Source organism: Scleropages formosus, chromosome 9 (genome assembly GCF_900964775.1).
Source record: "Scleropages formosus chromosome 9, fSclFor1.1, whole genome shotgun sequence".
Taxonomy (NCBI): Eukaryota; Metazoa; Chordata; class Actinopteri; order Osteoglossiformes; family Osteoglossidae; genus Scleropages; species Scleropages formosus.
In genome coordinates this window covers 23,967,213-23,980,894 of record NC_041814.1, presented here as the reverse complement: position 1 = coordinate 23,980,894, position 13,682 = coordinate 23,967,213, and the positions used below count along the sequence as shown (strand labels likewise).

Sequence of the window (13,682 nt, the reverse complement as noted above, 5' to 3'; positions counted from 1 at the left end):
CCCATGTTTCCCCTCTTTTAATGAGTGCCTATAAGCAGGCATGCTCACTTGCACCCCTCCCCCCCCTCCCCATCACCCTGACCAGGAGTGTTCAGAAACAAGCTAATGCACAGTTATTAAAAAAAATAAAAAAGAGGAGGACCAGGAAGCAGGAAAATCAGTTTCTCCTATGGAGCACAAGACCCACACAGACCAAGTGGCTCTGACCCCCCCCCTCCCCTCGCAACTCAAACCACACCAGTTTCACACCAGCCAGTTGCTTTAGAAGCTCCCACTCGCTGTGTTGCTCGATTGGGGCTGCAAGGCAAATCGCCGTGTGCGGAGGAGGGGTGTGGGGCAACGGTCTCCATGGCCCCAGTCACTTAAAATCCATTTTAAGTCCATTCTGGCTGCATTCTGAGTCTTGATCAGCAACAGGGGGCAGAGCGGATGGCACCTGTGCTGGGTCACGGATCGCTGTGCGGTTCGGACCGCAGCCTGCAGCCACAGGGTCCAGCGAACAGGCAGCGGGATCAGGGAAGAGCCTTGAGGATCCAGCAGGAACCCCTGCTCATCACAGCTCATGCGCACCGCTCATCTGTCACAGGGCAGTGAGCCTGTTGGGACACATGCCGCTCTCACACACGCTGCAATTCCCAGTCAGACTTTTTAAAAAATAAATAAATAAAATAGATACACCGGGACAAGGCGAAGTGAGAGGATGCTGGCATGAGCCACGAAACTTCGTCTATCCTACTCCCTGGCAACTGGCTTTCTGCACTGTCAACACAAGAAAAATATTTTTATTTATCTGACTCCTTATAATTTTAGGCAATAGACTCCACAACGATTCACACATTTATACAGCAGGGTAATCTCTACTATCTTCACTATTTCAGTTCATTACTTTGATCAAGGCTCCTGCAGAAGGTGGCGAAATTTGCACCTGGGTTTGAACCCGAGTTTCTCGATTGTAAGGTGACGGCTCTAAGCACCACCATATCTGGTGCCTCCGAAATGAGAACTACAGGTAGAAATGGTTCGCTAAAAGTTTCATGTTAGGGCAAAGACCCTCAAGGCGCAGATTACATCCCCTCTGCAGACTCTCCGTTGGGCAGCACTCCATAATTATGAACCAGTAGAAACTTTTTTGAGACGTGAACTCAACGCGCACATGCCAATCTCAGCTGCACTCATACGAACCCCCTACCAGAGTACTTCTACTGGAGTGGAACAAAACGGCTACATTTACATTTAATTCATTCAGCTCCAAAGCGACTTACAGTGGGTCACATTATGTTATTGTACCTATAATTATTCATCCATTTATAGAGCTGGGTAATTTTTACTAGAACTATTTTTTTTTTTTTTTTAGGGTAAGTATCTTGCTCAAGGGTACTATAGCCGGACCATCGGGTCCAAAGACAGCAGCTCTAACCAATATGTTACCAGCTGTCCTTACAATCTACTGGCTACAGTCCCCAGTTACAGTCCAAATTCAGCATATAAGCAAGCATACCCTCTCATAAGACCCCTGGTGTTCCTGCAGCTCTAGCTGTCTCCTTGTTCCAACTACAAGAGGTACAAAGTCCACGGGTTCTCACTTTTGGCTCCCATATGGTGAAATGCGCCCCTTGTGTTCCTCAGAAGTGCTGAATCCCCCTTTTAGCAAGAAGGATCTCAGAACGCATTTCTTTCAGACCAATGTCCGCTCTGATCTCTTAACAGCTTGATAAATACATCTAAGGCCACCTGCTGCGATCATCAATTCATTTGCTATTTGAATGGTTCTTCTAAAGACCGTTAAGTGAGTGATGTGTAGTAGCAAAGCGGCGGTGTCAAGTCTCACAAGAACGTGTCTGTATGTAGAGCTGTCATTTGTTGAATGCACTTTCGGTTTCCCTGAGTTGCATGCTGTTTTGAGGGAAGGTATCTAAATGCAGATGGTGAAGGAAGAGGCTCACCTGCACTGACTGCTCGTACCCGCAGTCCTGCTTCTCTGTCTTCACCATGGGCAGCTTGGCGGCGTCCATCTTGCCATCTCCAGGCTCCATCTTGATGGTCTTCTCTTGGCTGTCGTCCTTGTCCAGCAGGTAGCGCAGCAATGCATTGTCCTTCTTCTTGGGGCTCACGGGCTCTTGCTTGGGGACAAGCTCTCCCACGCCGGGTGGCCCATCCTGGCACACGTCCTTCCCGGTGGCCTCTGCCGTAAGCTTGGCCAGGTCTACAGGGGATGTGCTATTCTGCAGCAGTCTGTGCAGAATCTTATGCTTCTCCTTGAGGGAAGAGGCATGGGCCCCAGTGGCCTGTCCACTACCAGCCCCGCCCACTCCTGACCCCAGGGATGGGTCCTTGCAGCCAACATCCACCCCAGGCGTGCCCACAGGCGAGGATGGCTCCAAGGACTCTGGTTTGTTAGTGGTGAGCAGCTGAAGTAGCTTGGTGTGACCCTTGTTGTCGTGGAGACGGCCCTGGGCATCACTGCAGTCGCCGCTGAACTGGCTCAGGCCGTTCTCCTTTTCCTCCTTGGGTTCGGGACCACCTTCCTGTTGTGCCGGCTCACTCTGACCCTGGTCACCAAATACACCAAAGGCCTCCTTGAACTCGGTAGAGCTCACCCTGGGCAACGTGTGGGGGCTAGGGGATGATACCTTGCCATCTGGGGAACCCAGAGCCTGGCTTAGGGTGACGCCATGACCCTCGCTGAGGGCCTGCAGTGCATTCAGGGAGCTGCTGGTGTAGCTGTGGCTGTTCCCAGGTCCCGTGCACACTGCTGATGGTGAGTGCAAGCTGCCCACAGGAGAGAACTGGCCGGGGGGCATGCGAGGGCTGCTCGTAACACCCGGACTGAGGCGGTGGCGGGGTGACAGCATGGAGGTCTGCTGTCCAGGGGCCAGGCCTGGGCTGCTCTGGGAGGGGCTGTTCATCTTGAGTGAATAGTTACTGCCCTGAGCGGCATGATTCCCAAGGTTGCCATGGCTCCCGTGGCTGCCGGGCCCCTGACACCCAAACCGATAGCTCTGTAGTGGCCCTGTGCCAGTCGGCTCCTTCGGTCCTGTTCCAGTGGCGAAAGCAGGGTTGCTGCCACTGACAGCCGTGTCTGGCCCTTGGACTCCTGAGGGGGTGCTGCCCTGACTAGGAGGGGTCATGGATGAGGTTGAACCGATAGGCTTCCCCATGCCCTGGCAGCCAACGTCGGGGTTCATGCTGCACACTGATGGTTCCCTGTGAGGAAAACGGTTTTGACTCTTCAGAATTCATCATTATGTTCTGAGAAACGAACTGGACAAGCTACAGTTTGAAGACTGATGCATTCACAACCATTTACTTCACCCATTGCCCCTCCCCCATCCCGCAAAAAGTGAAATCCAGACTGCGAGGAAACCCAGAAGACAAACGTCGTCACATTTCTGTTTCTGATCCTGCTCTTTCAGGACTGTACCGCAGTCTTGACGTCAACACCTTGGACCTCCACTTTTGGCACTCATAATCGGGAGCTTCTGCACTAACTTGACAAATTATGGCATTTAAAAATGTAGTCCTCCGTCAACAACTATTTAAGAAGTTAAAGCCAGATATTGCAGAAGCCAGGTAATGTGAGTACACTGCAGGTAAATGTTGGTCATATTCAGGCTGCAGTGATCCTGCACTCATAATTAGTTGAGGTTCTTTCCGGCAGTTCTTCGTTGAAGCCGTAGACATGCAGAAAGACCATGCACCCATAAGCATGCACAGGTGTGTACAAACACACAATGGCAGCAGACCGCACCTCTGCAGGACGTGTAAGGACATGTAGAGTTGTGGCTCATTCGTGGCTGGCGACCGCACCAGCTTGCTCTTAGTGTAGGCCGAGACGATGGTGCCGTCGGACAAGGAGAAGCGGTACACGGGGCTGAAGGCTTGGCCCTGTCTCAAAACTGGTGAAGACAAAATTAAAGAGGATTACTCCACATTCAAACAGATATTTCTTTGTGCGAGTCCAATCTCTGTCTCCAAACATGGTCAATATATGATTCGGCCTCATACACTGACAGTACCCAGGACAAGCGTCAATACTCATATACGCTCTATGGTACAAATCAATACACTGGCTTCTACTGGAAAGAATGCTGTTTCCCTGCATGCCAATCATGATTCTCATCTATACACACTTTACAGCTCCAAAAAACTGCCCCTTCAGTGCATCACATGTGCTGCGGCTCTGCAATCTGACTGGTCCATTGAGTAGACCCTGAAGGACACCCACTTTGGGTGTGAACCCCAGCTTGAGAAGAGGCTCACCTTCTTGCTGATGTCGCTTTGCAAAAGACATCTCGCCATCATTCTGGAGGTGGAACCTCTGGATGCACCTCCGTACCAGGTCCTCCCAGCCTGGCTTCATGGAGGCCCGCAAAATGCTGGTATCCAGTGAGGTTATCTTCCCTGTGGTAGCAAAGAGGAGGGCGGAGTAAAATAGTCACTATGGAGGCAATTTCTCTTCATTCACTTCACTTTATTTTTGTACAGTCCACTTCCCATTTTGCCTTCGACACAAAATAGGACAGAAAGTGGCACAATTCTGGTCAAGTGTTAGCACTTTAGGAGCCCTTTCTGAAGCAATCGGGTGGTCGTTTGGACTTTCTCGGGTTAGCAGGTAAAATACACTGGTTAGGCAGTACAAATAAGGAGAGCTCAAAGATTAGATAAAGCTGTAGTCTTTTATTACACAAGTGTACCGCCTCTAGTACAACTACACCTCAACAAAAGAGAGGCATCAACAAGGAATAAATATGGAGCGCTCAACACACGTGCATTTCATCGCCCAAGACTCAAGTACTGATCATAAACATTAAGTGAGTTTTGGCTTTTTATTCATGGATGGGTAGCAGGTGAGCAAAAGATAATTGACAGGCTTGAGTTCCAACCCGTTCTCACTTTCATTCAGAGAGTGTAAAAACAGAGAGGTGTGACTGGGTCATAATCTGTCCAATAAATGTGGGATATTTTACAGCAAGAAGCGATTTATGCTTTACAAGATTCCTCATTTTAGGGAATGGGAAAATACGACAACATGATAAATAGCTGGGGATATGTCCAAGTCGTCTATCTGAAACCCCAGGCTGATGGGTTGGGACAGCCCAGCTGTTTGGAGCGAGTGAAGAAACTCATGCGTCCTTACCTTGGAGGTCCTGCCGAGTGGTGAAGCTCTCTTGGATCGGGGCCATGGGCCTCTCTTTCATTGGAACCCGTCTCGCTACACAGATCAGACACGACTGGAAATCTGGTGGAAAAGTGCCAGAGTCGAAAGGAAAAACCATTATGCATTAAACCACAGGAATCAAATCAATATACATCATAACAGAGCACAGCTTTCATTTTATCCATTTTCCATCAGTCAATGAAGCCACGAAGCTAGCGAAGAACCTTCTTGATGTTCAGGAGAGCAGTGAAGAGTACACCAAGGATATGCCTGCAAGTGACTTTTGACATGTGTTCTTTGCTCTAAACACAGAACTAGAGACTTAAAAAATATATATATATTTTCATAAATTAGTCTTATGCATGGGTGACCAACCCCAGCCTATTTTAAAAAAAAAAAACACCCCTCAGAGAAAGACTCCGAAGATGACTCAACAAAAGGTCCAGAAAGGGCACTATCCTAAGGTGACCCTCAGGGATACATGCTCAACTCCCATCTTCTCAGAGGATGGACTATGTGAGTTCAGCCTCTACGCAAAACCAATAGTCCACCAGCATTTCAGACATAAACAAATTGACTAAACCCATCATTAACCACTACTCCAGGCAGCACAGAACTTGAGAACATAGACATAGCACTTGAAGGTTGTTCAAGTTCCGCTCCCCACTACTGCTGTAGCACCCTTGAGCAAGGTACTTAACCTTACCCTCCAGGAAAAATAAAGATTAAATTACCCTCTGAATAAAAGTGTGAGCTAAGTAATAGTAGTAGAAGTGACTTGCCTCAAGTGGAAAAAGACAGAAAATGCTTTCTTCCTACAATTTTGGGAACTCTAACAAAAAGTACTACAATAACATCCATGAGCCTTTCAACCAGTTCCCCAAAGACAGATGAAATTAAAATTGCAGCAAGCGATGTAATTATGAAACACGTGAAAAGGCTCCTAAAAGGAGCCATTTTCTAAAGTTGTTTTCTGTTTAATTTCACAAAGGTCAAAAGGTGTTGTGTCTGCAATGCGGTCAAGGTCTTGTTCTGTCCAGTATACTTACTTCTAACCCTCTTAACTGAAAAAAAACTTGTGGTTTTTAAAATCTTACACCATTTTCAATCTTTCACTGCATTTCCAGTTTTGAAAAATCCCCATAATTAAATATAGCGGTACAGAGTATGGCAAGGCTCCCTACTGTCACCGATCAACTGACTGCACACAAGATCCTCCTACAAACAAGGAGGAGTCAAAGCTGCAAAACACTGAATCTCACGACTAATCTCAGTCTCTTACCTTCACCTTCTTCCCGGATAGACTTTGGCTCAGACACAGCAAAGCACTGCATGGACTCGTACTTCTGCTGGACCTCGGTATCGCGGACCTCCTCCTCGGCCTCGCAGCGTGGGTTCACCAGCATGCGGCAGTTGAAGGTGTGACTGTTCCTCCGTGGGTTCTCGCTGGACCAGGGAACCCCATTTACTGGAAGTGGGGGCAGGGCAACGAGTTGGCCATCATCAGGAACCAAGGGGATCAGACCGGGCTGCACATTGACAACGCTTTGAAACACACCCCTGCAGAGACCACGGTTTCATACACCCATCCGGCTCAACAGGATTCTTCCTCAATTACGAAGCTGTATCTGGGACACAGGTCCCGTTAATTACTTCCACAGTGGCATCCAGGTACGCAGACAGACTAACGGCCTCAATTTAAACATTTTCAACGAAGTCTATGAAATTCATTGCAGGGAGGAAAAACAACATCATGCGTTACCAATGAGAGAGCATTAGAACGTGTCCTGGAGGCAAGGAGATTCGTACCCAGAGACTTGGGCAGGAGGTTCTTGATAAACTCGGCGTGGTCTCCCACATGCAGGATGCTGTACACGCTGGTGTTCATCAGCTCCTCCTGGTTGTAGCGCAGGTACTGGCTCACGTTCTCCGACACGAACACAATGTTGCCCTCCATGTTCACGACAAAGAAGAAGCCATCCAGGGCCTACGACAGTGACACCAGGCAGAGGGTTGAAGGTCAGCCTCAACTCAGCACTGCCCCTGCCTTTCTCAGAGACCCTGAACCTTAGGCTAGCTTTATCCAAAGTAAAGCAACAGCTTACACACTTACTCATTTACAGAGCTGGGTATTTACTGAAGCAGTTGTCGGATCTCGAGTTTCTAAAAGGTTTAATGGGAGTTCCATTCTAAGCAGAAAAACGTGACAAATTAGTTTAACTGGTGCTCTGAAGGCAGCACGGCTGTCTCCTCAACTTGTGAGCAGAATTCAGGTAGGAACTCAAAATTCTTCGTTTTGGAAGTTCAAAATTATAATTTCATGTTCAAAAATAAAAAGACATCCCTCAAGTTATTTCCAGGTTAGACTCTACAAATATTGAATATAGCTATAATAAAGAAAAGTGCTATGCAAGAGCAATATTCCTATTAACCACGGTGACGGTCATTAGCCTCATCAAAACTAACTAAAATTACAGAAAATAAATATTTTGTCTTCAAAAACTGTTGTCCAGTGCTAACTGTTGACTGGTTCATAAACAACACTATCATTTTGTTACTGATCACAGACAGTAATGAACACCAAACTTGAGCTATAAGCACTGTGGAAGTAAGTTGAAATAACACTCTGTGAGGGCATTTTACTGACATCTACAGGCTGGCTGTAGAAATGCAGGGCAAATTCGCTGTGCAGCAAACATTTTTGAAAAAAGGTAAATGCAATTGTACTGGAAGAATTTAATTTTCCATTTTTACTAAATAGTTGTTCGAATAGGGTCACAGTGGTTCAGAAACTGCTGGAGTGTTGAGGAGGCACAAAGCTTAAGGTAGGGTACACCCCGACAACATATAGTTACACACACGTCTACAACTGCTTGTCCTGAGCGGGGTCGCGGCAAACCAGAGCCTAACCCAGCAACACGGGGCGCAAGGCTGGAGGGGGAGGGGAAACACCCAGGACGGGATGCCAGTCCATCGCAAGGCATCCCAAGCAGGACTCGAATCCCAGACCCGCCACAGAGCAGGCCCGCTGCATCACCGCACCCCCCAACATACGGTTACTTGTTCAGTTACTTGAATTTACCATTTCTGGCCAACGGTGATAAAACAGACCACAGGCATTTGCTAACACCAGTTGCTCCTCTCAAGCCAAGGATAAAGCCGCTTAACCGTTTCTAGAAGCCATTAAATAAAGAAGAGGAGAAAGTGTGCTTCGTAATGGCCGAGTGCCTCTCACGTTTCTGTCGGCTCTGAAGCTCTGAATGCTGCGCAGGCTGGAAACAGGTGGCCAAGACAACGAGGGAACAAGAAAATGCCCCAAAGGCAAACCATATGAAAAACAAGTCCTGTTTTACCACTTTTCCACAGACATTGACAGAACTACTCATTTTCAATAACTTTGTTAGTGTTCCCACTCTGAATGAGGGGGTTTTAAAAAAAATTAAAACTAAAATCTATGCAATCTGAGGAATTTTTCATTGTTCCAAGTAAGCTACTTTTGCAGTAAATTTTTCTCATCCAAATCATCTGCAATGAACTAATTAGTCAGGAGGGAAATAAACAAACGCAAAGTTATCAGTGACTGTTGACGGCCTATTAAAGAGAAAAAACCTGCTGTCGAGCACGTTTGGCTGAGCAGCCGTCCGCTCTCCTTTCCAGCGCGGGTCAGGGGCCACGGAAGCCGTGTCTGAAATCTAGGGAACGTCACGCCTTCCCCGGAGCGATGGCGACGAGAGCGATGGGTTCACCGGGCTACAGGACTGCGTGGGGAAGAAGAGCCAGTCTTTGAGCATCCGTACTGAGAAGACGTGCTCCCGGATCGCCGATACGTACAAGACTGTGGAGATTAGTCCATCAAACAGTAATACTCGCCATGGGGTGGGGGGGCCCTACCGCTGTAAAAACCCGACCGTGCCATTTTACCGATGCACACCTCTCATCGAACCCTTCAACCCAAGGCAGTTTAAAATGAGTTAGTGGCCTTGTTTGCAACACTGGCACAAAACAGAAATAGCATCCGTTCCTAATTGTACACTTGTCTGGTCCGTTAAGTTACACTAATCCTCCTCGCTAAACCTGCTCCATGAGAGCAGCTTAAATAAACCACTTGGGTTATATATACCCGTCGTCTCCCGAACCCTCGGTTATCGATCAGGCAAAGAACAGTTCATCCTGGACGTGGAGCCATCTGCTAGATAAATTAGGCAACCCCAGCAGAGCAAACAATTAAGCCTTCCAAGCGATCCGATCAGCTTACGTAACTGCATTACCCAACCTGTCTTTCTTTAAACCAAACTGATCTTCACAACATGCGTTGTGAGGTGTAATGCGGCCCTGCAGAGCAACCGCTGCACCTCCCGCATCCCCCGTGACCATTGAATTTCATATATTGTAACGGTGCACAGCGGATCGGCCAGAGAGAACGCCTCAGCGCTCCGGCACCAAACTCTGCTGTCAGCAAATAACGGCCTTTTTCAGATGCGCGCGACTGCAAAAACATTTAGACAAGGGGGCAAGGTTGACTGCTCGTCTGTCCATTCTGCGGCCACATGAGAGCCACTTAGCGGACGGTTTACGGCGAGCGGGGGTAAAGGCCAGATCAGCCCGTTTCCTTTCAGCAGAATTTTTTTTTAATTAGCTCAGCTTGCGCGTGTGGACGGAGGAAACTGCCCCTCACCCTCCACCTTCCCTCTCGAGAAACAGACAGGAGTCAACACTGGAATGCCAGACTGCAGGGGGCTATAAATTATCGCCGGCAAGACTGATGAGACACTGAACAGGGAAAGAACACGAGGGGGCCTGAATGGGCCGATTCGCGCTCCGGGTCGCGATCGCAGCCGTCCAGTCAGACACCAGCACTTCCCTTCCCCTCGGGGAGAAAGAGCTGAGGTGCTGAGCGGCGCTGAGATTTACAGCTGGATGGGGGGGAATTAACAATAGGACCATTGCTTCTACAGGCTCTACTAATAGATATTTCTCCCCGCATTCAGTAAACGTCAAAGATTTATCCCAAACGGGCCTCGTGTGAAACTGAACCAAGACGATCAGAGAGCAGCAGCAGCAGCAGGTGGTGCAGTAGTTACAGCTGTTGCCTTTTAAACAGAGGATGCAGGTTCCAGTCCCCACTCGCCCAGTCGTACCCATGATCAATGTACTTAACTTTTAATGTATAAGTTCAGGGTATCAAACTCTATAAATGGTTAAATAATTGCAAGTAGCTTAGTGTAAAACCTCAACACTGTATGATGCCTTGGAGAAAAAAATGTCAAATTAATTAATACCAATTGGGCTATTATACTGAAAGCAGTACAGCTTAGATAATTATCTCAGTTTTAGACTTATTTTCATTTGCATGTTTTTAATGCTGGTCCCTTTACCCACATTTTCTCACCTGGAGTTTATCCCTTGATGCAGCAGATTATTTTATTTATTTTACTTCAAACCAAGCACCATCTTCACAAACTGCCAGAGCACGCATCTTCCTTGAACCCCTCGACTTGAGGTTTCTACTTCTTGTCCTTCATCCTCACATCACTTACTGCCCGTCCACAAACTGCGGTCATCCCTAAACTTAAATAAAATTTCTTCCCTCATCCAAACCAACTGGCAAGCTGCAGCAACTGGAACATGCCATCCCTATGCATGAGCACCATAGGGTTTAAATAAATGAATATATGAATAAATAAATCAGTTCAGGCTACACGCACAGACACAGGGCCCCTCCGCGCCAACGAGGACTCCATCATCTTCGCAACCATCGGCACTGGCCATCGGGATGTCGGCGAGAGACGTGACGCCGGCGCACCAACCTCGAGCATCATTGGTCCAAGGGCATCTTTGTCGATGACGCTTTGGCCCGTCGAGGAGACGTCAGCCTTCTGCACCTCCTCCTCATTGGCAGCAGCAGCTTTCTCTGCATGGGGGGGTGGGGGAGGGGAGGATGATGATGTTGGGGACAGGGAAGAAGCAGCAGTAATCAGGTCTCTGGAACAGAAGCAACGCAGTGTTTAAACATACAAGTGCGTTTGCCCCTTTTCCGCGCTCGTTCCTCATCGTGTGTGTTTTGTTGGAGAGTCGACACACACCCAGCGATCGCGCATTGAGAGCCGAGTGGCCGTAACACAAACACGCCGCCAAAGACGCGAGCGTGTCATTACTTAATACAAGCCAGCATCGAATTGAGTGTAAAAAATAACCGCACTGCCGACCCACCGCTAAATAAGTATATTAACATTATTGAGTGTGTCGTTTTAAACATATAGAATAATTTTTCTGGTTTTCGCGGCAACAGCCCGGCCTCCCAGCTCTTCAAGGGCAGGAGAGCAGGGCGGCCCATTGTTGAGGCACGTTGCCACGACTCAAGCCCGGGAACTTATGAGCGAGCAGTGCAAAAGGTCACAACCAACGCATCCCCACCAAGCCGGAAGATGGATGTCTTTCGTCGTCAGAGAAAAAAGAAATTAGAAAATTCATTATGCAAACATGGAGACTGTTGCACTTCTAAAATGACAGCATCCCTGGCAAAGAAACCAACTCGCAAAAAATGAACCAAATGGAATCATAAATAGGAAAAATGGAGAAATTAACAAGACGACAAGAAGGCTGAAAGTCCTTTCATATGCAGCCTGTGAGGGGAGCGAGAGGCATTGTCTTGAAAGGAGGGTCATCCTTCAGTTCCTGCTAAGCAGCTGTGATGTCACTGAGCTCATGAACGATGGATCACCTAAAGCCCTCGGCAATGTCTCCCAACAGTCGAGCCCTGGACGTGGGCAGCCCTATGGCTTTGCAGGGGGTCTCATCCATTCATAAGACCATGCCGTTTGCATTCTTACCCAGACGCCCAGCCTGAGACGGCAGCGTTTAGGAACATTCGAGGACGACCGACGCTCAGTTCTGCTTAGTTGTGTACGCTGAGAAATAAGTATTCCTCTCTCACAGAAGGGTTAGGCTATAGAGTCAGAGACTTAAAAGTCAACGATAATACTTTGTGTTCACAACTGTTATTACTACATTCTCTATCATTTAACCCGGCATTCCGCTGTTTTATAAATGTTACATATTTTTCGAAACACCAAGCAGCTCAGTTCGGTGTGATCTACGGTTTAACTGACGGGTTAGGAAAGAACTGCTCATGTATCAAACCACAGAAACACTTATTTATATTTCAAAAGGATTTGTGTATCACATTGTTGTTAATGTCTGTATACCTTTATGTGTAAGTGTCATAAGGTGTTCTCCCAGTGCCATTGCGTACAACTCCATTCGTTTCTGCTAATATTGCTGGCCCCCAATATCCCATTAGTTATTCCAGGAATATTAGTTATAATATAGGAAATATTTTTATACTGTATCATTCTCCTAAACTAGGGGACGCAGTGGCGCAGCAGGTTTGGCTGGGTCCTGCTCTCTGGAGGGTCTGGGGTTCAAGTCCTGCTTGGGATGTCTTGCGATGGACTGGCATCCCGTCCTGGGTGTGTTCCCAACTCCCAGCCTTGCGCTCCGTGTTGCCGGGTTAGGCTCTGGTTCACCAGGACCCTGCTTGTGACAAGTGGTTGTAGACAGTGTGCGCGTGTGTGGGCGTGTGCCCACACATGTGCGTGTGCGCGTGCACGTGCACACATCATAACCACCAGAAAAAAAAGACCTGCTCAAATTCACATTTAAAAGTCAATTCGTGTCTACCTTCCAGATGTTGAGTATGTACTGTTTAATGGCTGTTCCAGCTGTAGTATTCACTGAACAGAAACAACATTGTACCAGAGATTAAAAACATCCCAACACCATAGCTAATTACTAAGTTTTCGAAGCCACTGGCACTTTATGACTGTACAGTACTTACTAATTGGCGAAATCAGGATTCAGACATTTTCTACTAAGCCACAGTGCACACTGTCGAAAGGAAAAGTTAATTATCTAAAGCACTACAAATCAATACTGGCCAACAAATTCATGGTTGCCATGGATACTAATTAAATAAAGTGGACAACAAAAGAAGTCTACCCACATAATGACTAAAAACGTTTGTTTTTCTCTTCTATGTTAACTATCCATAAAGCACTTCTATTCTAGAGAATAATATTTTATTCAAACTGGGGGTGGGGGGTGGACGGTGTATGAAGGGTCTCTCTCTGAGGGGAACACAACGTCCACCTGCTACTAGAGTCGGACTGGTTAATAAACATCTCTCACACCACCCGCAGAGGGACACGTCCTCTTCTTTCCCACAGGTACAGGTACCGCGTGTGTGGAAACGCAGCGCGCCTCTCCCTCCCTACTCCAGTGCGACGTGGGGCCGAGGGCAGCGTAATGACACGGCGAGCGGGCGTTGGCGGCCGGCCGTTGCCGCTTGCTGCATTCTTCATCACGTTGCTCAGCATTACATAAGACCCCCTGCACACACACCCCCTCGCCCAGTGAATCACAAACAACCTGCATCATCGCCCTGACTCATCTGCCTCCGTCTGAGCGCTGAGTCGCAGCCTCCCCACGCCACACTCCCGCCCCGAACCCACAACGCAGCTCAGAC

General features: G+C 47.9%; 1 protein-coding gene across 10 annotated transcripts in view; it reads right to left on the bottom strand.

Annotated features, from left to right (window-relative positions):
* The window catches only part of ncoa2 (nuclear receptor coactivator 2), a 76,089-nt gene that overhangs the window by 17,574 nt on the left and 44,833 nt on the right, over window positions 1-13,682 (bottom strand). For all 10 annotated transcript variants that reach the window (XM_029254574.1, XM_029254583.1, XM_029254582.1 and 7 more), the window contains 7 exons: window positions 10,966-11,069; window positions 6,968-7,145; window positions 6,441-6,626; window positions 5,138-5,239; window positions 4,261-4,401; window positions 3,749-3,896; window positions 1,944-3,204 (listed from right to left, as the gene is read on the bottom strand). In XM_029254574.1, coding sequence (XP_029110407.1) covers window positions 1,944-3,204; window positions 3,749-3,896; window positions 4,261-4,401; window positions 5,138-5,239; window positions 6,441-6,626; window positions 6,968-7,145; window positions 10,966-11,069 — 2,120 coding nt within the window. The remainder of the gene's footprint in view (window positions 1-1,943; window positions 3,205-3,748; window positions 3,897-4,260; window positions 4,402-5,137; window positions 5,240-6,440; window positions 6,627-6,967; window positions 7,146-10,965; window positions 11,070-13,682) is intronic.